General features: G+C 38.0%; 2 protein-coding genes across 2 annotated transcripts; one reads left to right on the forward strand and one right to left on the reverse strand.

The window, feature by feature from the left end:
• Positions 1 to 6,147: 6,147 nt before the first annotated feature.
• LOC123988895 lies at positions 6,148 to 9,003 on the reverse strand. The gene is made up of 3 exons (XM_046289653.1): positions 8,703 to 9,003; positions 8,335 to 8,622; positions 6,148 to 7,457 (listed from the first exon to the last, which is right to left on the reverse strand). Exons 1-3 carry the CDS (start codon positions 9,001 to 9,003, stop codon positions 6,148 to 6,150), a joined length of 1,899 nt encoding a protein of 632 aa, XP_046145609.1.
• A 7-nt stretch (positions 9,004 to 9,010) lies between these two features.
• LOC123988894 lies at positions 9,011 to 9,655 on the forward strand. The gene is made up of 2 exons (XM_046289652.1): positions 9,011 to 9,113; positions 9,188 to 9,655. The coding sequence occupies exons 1-2, from the start codon at positions 9,011 to 9,013 to the stop codon at positions 9,418 to 9,420; spliced, it is 336 nt and encodes a 111-aa protein (XP_046145608.1). The 3' UTR covers positions 9,421 to 9,655.
• Positions 9,656 to 10,074: the final 419 nt, after the last annotated feature.

Here is a 10,074-nt window from a genome sequence, read left to right on the forward strand (position 1 = left end):
GATTGTAACAATATCGTCATTACTATATCTACATTAGATACGTAATAAACACTTAATAACAGTATCGTTATTACTATATCTACATTAGATATGTACTATACATTTAATAACCGTATCATTATCACTATATCTACATCAGATGAAATTTAATATACTGATTTAATCCCACAGATCAATGTACATATAATAACAGTTTCGTTATTACTATATCTACTTTAGATATAATGTAATATACTTATACCTTCCCGCAGATCAATGTACATATAATAACAGTATCGTTATTACTATATCTACATTAGATATGTAATAAACACTTAATAACAGTATCGTTATTGCTATATCTACATTAGATCTACTGCAATATACTGATTCCTTCCCACAGATCAATGGACATTGAATAACAGTATCATTTACACTATATCTACATTGGATATGTAATATACATTTAATAACACTATCATTATTACTATATGTACATCCGATGAAATTTAATATACTGATTTAATCCCACAGTCCAATGTACATTTAATAACAATATCATTATTACTATATCTACATCAGATGTAACGTAATATACTGATTTAATCCCACAGACCAATGTACATTTAATAACAATATCATTATTGCTATATCTACATTAGATAGAATGTAATATAATGATAGCTTCCCACCCATCAATGTACATATAATGGCAGCATCGTTATTACCATATCTACATTAGACATGTAATATACATTTAATGACAATATCATTATTACTATATCTACATCAGATGTTATGTAATATACTGATGTAATCCCACAGACCAATGTACATTTAATAACAATATCATTATTACTATATCCTCATTAGATATAATGTGATATACTGACCACTTCCCACAGATCAATGTACATTGAATAACACTATCATTTATACTCCATCTACATTGAATATAATGTAATATACAGATCCCTTCCCATAGATCAATGTAGTTTTCGTAACAACATCATTATTACTATATCTACATTAGATATACTGTAATATACTGATCTCTTCCCACAGATCAGTGTACATATAATAACAGATTCGCTATTACTATATCTACATTAGATACAATGTAATATACTGATACCTTCCCATAGATCAGTGTACATATATTAACAGTATCGTTATTACTATATCTACATTAGATATGTAATAAACACTTAATAACAGTATCGTTATTGCTATATCTACATTCGATCTACTGCAATATACTGATTCCTTCCCACAGATCAATGGACATTGAATAACAGTATCATTTATACTATATCTACATTGGATATGTAATATACATTTAATAACAATATCATTATTACTATATCTACATCCGATGAAATTTAATATACTGATTTAATCCCACAGTCCAATGTACATTTAATAACAATATCATTATTACTATATCTACAATAGAAGTAATGTAATATAATGATCCCTTCCCACCGATCAATTTACATATAATGGCAGTATCATTACTATATCTACATTAGATATGTAAGATACATTTAATAACAATATCATTATTACTATATCTACATCAGATGTTATGTAATATACTGATGTCATCCCACAGACCAATGTACATTTAATAACAATATCATTATTACTATATCCTCATTAGATATAATGTAATATACTGACCACTTCCCACAGATCAATGTACATTGAATAACACTATCATTTATACTCCATCTACATTGAATATAATGTAATATACTGATCCCTTCCCATAGATCAATGTAGTTTTCGTAACAACATCATTATTACTATATCTACATTAGATATACTGTAATATACTGATCTCTTCCCACAGATCAGTGTACATATAATAACAGATTCGCTATTACTATATCTACATTAGATACAATGTAATATACTGATACCTTCCCACAGATCAGAGTACATATAATAACAGTATCGATATTACTATATCTACATTAGATATGTAATATACAATTAATAACAATACCATTATTACTATATCTACATCAGATGTAATTTAATATACTGATTTAATCCCACAGATCAATGTACATATAATAACAGCTTCGTTATTACTATATCTACATTAGATATGTAATATTCATTTAATAACAATATCATTATTACTATATCTACATCAGATTAAATTTAATACACTGATTGAATCCCACAGGCCAATGTACATTTAATAACAATACCATTATTACTATATCTACATCAGGTGTAATGCAATATACTGATCCCTTCCCACAGATCAATGTACATATAATAACAGTTTCGTTATTACTATATCTACATTAGATATAATGTAATATAGTGATACCTTCCCACAGATCAATGTACATATAATAACAGATTCGCTATTACTATATCTACATTAGATACAATGTAATATATTGATACCTTCCCACAGATCAGAGTACATATAATAACAGTATCGATATTACTATATCTACATTAGATATGTAATATACAATTAATAACAATACCATTATTACTATATCTACATCCCATGTAATTTAATATACTGATTTAAACCCACAGATCAATGTACATATAATAACAGCTTCGTTATTACTATATCTACATTAGATATGTAATATACATTTAATAACAATATCATTATTACTATATCTACATCAGATTAAATTTAATACACTGATTGAATCCCACAGGCCAATGTACATTTAATAACAATACCATTATTACTATATCTACATCAGGTGTAATGCAATATACTGATACCTTCCCACAGATCAATGTACATATAATAACAGTATCGTTATTACTATATCTACATTAGATATGTAATATACATTTAATAACAATATCATTATTACTATATCTACATTAGATATAATGTAATAAAATGATCCCTTCCCACCGATCTATGTACACATAATGGCAGTATCGTTATTACTATATCTGCATTAGATCTCCTGCAATATACTGATTCCTTCCCACAGATCAATGTACATTGCATAACAGTATCATATATACTATATCTGCATTGGATATATTGTAATATACTGATGCCTTCGCACAGATCAATGTACTTTTGGTAACAATATCATTATTACTATATCTACATTAGATATAATGTAATATACTGATCACTACTCCCAGATCAATGTACATATAATAACAGTTTCGTTATTACTATATCTAACATAGATATAATGAAATATACTGATACATTCCCACAGATCAATGTACGTATAATAACAGTATCGTTATTACTATATCTACATTAGATATGTAATATACATTTAATAACAATATCATTATTACTATATCTACATCAGATGAAATGTGATATACTGATTTAATCCCACAGACCAATGTACATTTAATAACAATACCATCATTACTATATCTACATCAGATGTAATTTAATATACTGATTTAATCCCACAGATCAATGTACATATAATAACAGTTTCGTTATTACTATATCTACATTAGATATAATGTAATATAGTGATACCTTCCCACAGATCAATGTGCATGTAATAACAGTATCGTTATTACTATATCTACATTAGATATGTAATATACATTTAATAACAATATCATTGTTACTATTTCTACATTAGATATAATGTAATATACTGATCCGTTCCCACAGATCAATGTATATATAATAACAGTTTCGTTATCACTATATCTACAATAGATATAATATAATATACTGATAACATCCCACAGATCAATATTCATATGATAACAGTATCGTTATTACAATATCTACATTAGATATGTAATATACATTTAATAACAATATCTTTATTACTATATCCACATCAGATGAAATTTAATATCTTGATTTAATACCACAGACCAATGTATATTTAATAACCATATCATATTATATCTACATTAGATACAATGTAATATACTGATACCTTCCCACAGATCAATGTACATACAATAACAGTATCGTTATTACTATATCCACATTAGATATGTAATATACATTTAATAACAATATCATTATTTCTATATCTACAACAGATGAAATGTAATATACTGATTTAATCCCACAGACCAATGTACATTTAATAACAATACAATTATTACTATATCTACATCAGATGAAATGTAATATACTGATTTAATCCCACAGACCAATGTACATTTAATAAGAATATCATTATTACTATATCTACATTAGATATAGTGTAATATAATGATCACGTCCCACCGATCAATGTACATATAATGGCAGTATCGTTATTACTATATCTACATTTGATATGTAATATACATTTAATAGCAATATCATTATTATTATATCTACATCGGATGTAATGTAATATACTGATGTAATCACACTGACCAATGTACATTTAATAACAATATCATTATTACTATAACTTCTTTAGATATAATGTAATACACTGATCACTTCCCACAGATCAATGCACAGATTGTAACATTATCGTCATTACTATATCTACATTAGATATGTAATAAACGCTTAATAACAGTATCGTTATTACTATATCTACATTAGATCTACTGCAATATACTCATTCCTTCCCACAGATCAATGTACATTGAATAACAGTATCATTTATCTTATATCTACATTGGATATAATGTAATATACTGTGGCCTTCCCACAGATCAATGTAATTTTGGTAACAATGTCATTATTACTATATCTACATTAGATATAATGTAATATACTTATCCCTTCCCACAGATCAATGTACATATAATAACAGTTTCGTTATTACTATATCTACATCAGATCCACTGCAATATACTGATTCCTTCCCACAGATCAATGTACATTGACTAACAGTATCATTTATACTATATCTACATTGGATATGTAATATTCATTTAATAACAAAATCATTATTACTATATCTACATCAGATGAAATTTAATATACTGATTTAATCACACAGATCAATGTACATTTAATAACGATACCATTATTACTATATCTACATCAGATGAAATTTAATATATAGATTTAATCCCACAGACCAATGTACATTTAATAACAATATCATTATTCCTATATCTACATTAGATATAATGTAATAAAATGTTCCCTTCCCACCGATCAATGAACATTGAATAACAGTATCATTTATAATATATCTACATTGGATATAATGTAATATACTGATGCCTTCCCACAGATCAATGTAATTTTGGTAACAATATCGTTATTACTATATCTACATTAGACATGTAATATACATTTAATAACAATATCATTATTACTATATCTACATTAGATATGTGATATACATTTAATAACAATATCATTATTACTATATCTACATCAGATGAAATGTAATATACTGATTTATTCCCACTGACCAATGTACATTTAATAACAATATCATTATTACTATATCTTAATTAGATATAATGTAATATACTGATCACTTCCCACAGATCAATGCACAGATTGTAGCATTATCGTCATTACTATATCAGCATTAGATATGTAATAAACACTTAATAACAGTATCGTTATTACTATATCTACATTAGATCTACTGCAATTGTTTTGAAGCTCCGAATTTTCCGTCGAAACGGTCGAGGAATTGAGACGAGCTTCCGAAAAACGCTGCTCGTTGGAGCGTGAAAAAACTTCGACGCGATCGCGGATCGGTATTTAATCCGCTTTTTGGGGAATCCCTTTAAACGATGCACAGAAGGATCGTAGACGTTTTTAATCTACAACGGAATTCGATGAAGAAGCGTTTCGTAATAAGCCCGTGTTTACTTTTGTCACAATGCCGACTAAGAGAGAGAGCGAGGATTCTCGGAATCGATATATTTATATCTTTCGCCGTCTCGCCTCGCCCCCCTACAGGTGCCGAGCTACTCGATCCACCCGGGGGAACCTGTGAGGGGAAGGACGAGTGGCGGGGAACCGCGAACCTCGCTCGCCCGTCGGATATGATTTATTTTATAAACGATAAATAATAGATACAAACAAATATGTACAGTTAATAGAATAAAATAATTAGTTTTAGTATAATGTAAATTTAAACAACAATAATGTAGAAGAAAATATAATTAATAAACGAGCAAATCTCAAACATGCCGCCCGCCTCGTTGTCGGAACGGCAACGACGTGACCGTTTCCAAGAATCGGCGGTTGCTACTGCGTCACTGCTCGTCTGCCGGTAGAGTGCCGCCGCCCGCCGTGACAGACGTATCATGAGACGTCTTCTTAGCCGTAGCGTTGTCCGTATCGTTCGGCGACACGAGTGGAATCAACCGTGTGATTGCACGTGTGGTCAGTCTGGTAGCAGTCTGGACGGTCGCCACACGTGTTAGGCCATCTTTTCCCTCGTGGACCTTCACGACGCGCGCCATCGGCCATTTAGTTGGTGGTGTCGAGTCCTCCTTTAGCAAGACGAGGGTTCCGAGTTGGAGGTTAGGAAGCGCCTTCCGCCACTTCGGAAGGTGTTGCAGTTGGCCCAGATATTCTTTACTCCACCTACGCCAAAAATGTTCAATTAATTTTTGTACGAGGGCCCACCTTTTGTGTCCTCCGTCGAAATTTAAATTTTCCGGTGATTCCGGAATCGCCGACAGTGAGTGACCCGTAATGAGGTGATTCGGTGTTAGTGCGGAGAAGTCTTTGGGGTCGTTCGTGAGTGGTGATAACGGTCGTGAATTTAAACACGCTTCCACCTGGCACAATAATGTTGTCAGTTCTTCGAAGGTCAGCCTGTGACCCTCTACTGACCGAAGAAGATGCCTCTTCGCGGATTTCACCGCCGCCTCCCACAGGCCGCCAAAGTGAGGTGAGTAGGGTGGAATAAATTCCCAATTCGTTCCTTCGTTGGCGATTAGCTCAGCAACCTCCCTGTAAAATTCAGAAGCTCGTTTGAACATAGATTTCAACTGCGCATCTGCACCCCGAAAATTCGTCGCGTTGTCGCTTAAGAGGTGAGCACAGCGTCCTCGCCTCGCGACGAACCGTCGGAAGGCCGCGATAAACGCGGACGCAGACAGGTCGGACACTGGCTCCAGGTGGACAGCTTTGGTGCAGAGGCAGACGAACACGGCGATGTAGCCCTTGACCGTCTTCTGGCCGCGACCCTTTGACATGCAGAGGGTGATTGGGCCAGCATAGTCGACCCCACTGCGAAGGAAGGCCCTGGCAGGCTGGACTCGTGAAGCAGGTAAGGAGCCCATTTGCTGCGTACCCGTGTTACCTTGGAATCTTACACAGCGTACGCAATTTCTTAGGATGCGTTTGAGGAGAGTGCGGTCCTGCGGAATCCAGTACGTTTGACGGACGAAGCTTTGTGTCGACGTGAGGCCACCATGAAGAGTCTGAGCGTGTGCTGCCCGAACAATTAGCTCAGCCAAATTAGACCGACGGTGAACGAGGATTGGATGCCGTTGATCGTAGGTGAGCGATGCATGATCCAATCTTCCACCCACACGAATGATCCCGCAGTCATCTAAAACAGGCCGTAAGGCTAATACATTGGATTTACTTTTAATCGGTTTACCTGTTTTTAGATTGTGTAATTCTTCGGAAAAATATTCCGATTGGCTCAGTCGGAGTATACATTTTCGAGCCTCATCGAGTTCCGTGGAAGTCAGGAAACCCGTTCGCCTGCTGTCGTTGCCCCGAGTGTTCCACACGAAGCGTCTCAGGTAAGCTGTAATGCGTACTAGCTTTGTCAACGACGAAAATCGGCATAGTAAGTCGTTTTCAGATTCAAAATGTTCGGCTGCGATGGTGTGGACGGTAGATCTTTGCTCTGAGAGTGAATCGTCCTGAGAACGAATGGAGGACGGCCAATCACTGGAGGGCGTCTGAAGCCACGAAGGGCCATGCCACCAGCGCTCATCTTCCTTCAGAGCCTGTACGGTAACTCCCCTGGTTGCTAAATCCGCCGGATTATCGCCGCTGCGAAGATGACGCCAATCCACGTCTGGGAGTAACGTTTGAATTTCCGCCACGCGGTGTGCGACGAAGGGCTTCCACCTGGAAGCGTGCGATTGGACCCAGGATAGTACCACCGATGCATCCGTCCACGCATATAAGGTGGCTCGTAGAGGAAGTATGCCGTCCCGAACCGCCACCATGAGTCGAGCCAGTAGCAGAGCTCCGCATAATTCCAAGCGCGGAATACTGCAGAGCTTGATTGGAGCGAGCTTCGTTTTTGCGATGAGGAGATGCACGTTCGCCATGGTGGAGGTACTTGGTAAGCGTACATAGACTGCAGCGGCGTATGCTCGTTCGGAGGCGTCGCAAAAGCCATGTAGCTCGATGTGATCTTGCATCGCATCCCTGTAACTAACCCAACGTGGTAATGAGATAGTCTTTACCTCTTCCAGATCTTGACGAAACTGAAGCCACGACTCCTCCAGGCGGACTGAAAGCGGTTCGTCCCAATCTGCTCCTGATAACCAAAGATCTTGCAGTAGTGTTTTGGCGCGTATGAATACTGGTGAGGCCCATCCAAGCGGATCGAAGAGTCGAGCAGTGTAAGAAAGGACGAGTCGTTTCGTCCAAGTTCGGATGGTTGACGGTTGGTCCGATTTGGCCGAGGTAACAGTAAGCGTGTCTGCCACCGCATTCCAAGTCAGTCCTAGCGTCTCCGCATCGTTGCTCACCTGCAGGAATTTGTGATCTCTTTCACTAGGTTCCCCTTGGGACGTGTAGTTCAGCGTCCACTTATCCAGAGGGAACCCGCCGGCCATGAGGATGCCGATTAGCTGCTGTCGAGACTCCTCAGCCTTGGCAGGATCGTCGGCTCCAGCCAACAGGTCGTCCACGTAGGAATTTCGACGTAAGATGGCTGCGCCCAAAGGAAATCGTTGTTCCTCATCGTCTGCCAGCTGTTGTAGAACTCGTAGAGCAAGGTAAGGGGCTGAAGTTGTCCCGTAGGTGACCGTGGTTAAACGAAAGTCGCGGACTTCGTTTCCAGCTTCGTCTCTCCACAGTATGCGCTGCCAATCTCGATCGTCAGGATGGACGGCTATCTGACGGAACATCTTTACTATGTCCGTAGAAAATACGCATCTCGGGAACCTCCACCGAGTGAGCACCAGCCAAAGGTCGGACTGCAGACGTGGTCCTGACGCAAGAGCCTGGTTCAGCGAAGGTCTGTTGCCTGAAACATAAGATCCGTCAAAGACAACTCGAATCCTTTTATTTCCTGACCCGGTGGTTTTCCAGACTGCATGGTGAGGCAGGTAGTTGGCGTTAGCGACATCATACTTGGAGGCTGGTTCCATGTGGCCCAGTCTCAGATACTCCTCCATGAAGCCCGCATAAGATGTTTGCAAAAAGGAGTCCTTCTCCCATCTTCGTTCGCCAGCCAGAAACCGTTGAAGAGCGGCACGTCGCGGTACTCCGATGTCTTCGGGTGTAGCCTTCAGAAATGGGAGCCGCACCACGTAACGACCTAGTTCATCACGTGAGTGCGTTTCCTTGAAATACTCCTCACAAGCTGTGTCTTGAGGGCTCCACGGAGACTTCGAAGGGACCTCCTCAAGCTCCCAAAATCTTTGCAGGTCGTTTCGGAGATCATCCAGGCCTCGGATGAGTTGCACCCGAGCCACCCCTGAAGCTGGATCGTCGGAGGTCGAAACCGGCCCCAAAGGGGACCATCCAAACGGCGTGCGGACCAGCGACGGAGTTCCAGGAGGGCCTACCCTATTTTCCAAGAAAAGGTACCCACAAACGTCAGCTCCAAGAAGTACGTCGACTCTACGTGGTAATCTAAACTCCGGATCGGCCAGCGGCAATCCCCGCATGTGAATCCATGGATGGTCCTCCACTGGATGAGACGGAGTTGGAGAGGTGACTTTCCTTGTCACCAACGCGTTAAGAGTGATGCGGAAGTCGCTGTCTGCGCAGGACGTAAGCTCGACGGAGACTTCGTGTTTGGCCATCCCGACGCTCTCCTCCTGATAACCGGTGAGTAACACCCTCACACTTTTCCGCTGTAGCTGGAGCGATTGCGCGACCTTCTCGCTAACAAATGACGACTCAGAGCCTGGATCTAAAAGAGCCCTGACGTCTAAAGTGCGACCCTCAGTCGACTCCAAGCGGACCCGCGC

The sequence above is a fragment of the Osmia bicornis genome, unplaced genomic scaffold (genome assembly GCF_907164935.1).
Source record: "Osmia bicornis bicornis unplaced genomic scaffold, iOsmBic2.1, whole genome shotgun sequence".
NCBI lineage: Eukaryota > Metazoa > Arthropoda > Insecta > Hymenoptera > Megachilidae > Osmia > Osmia bicornis.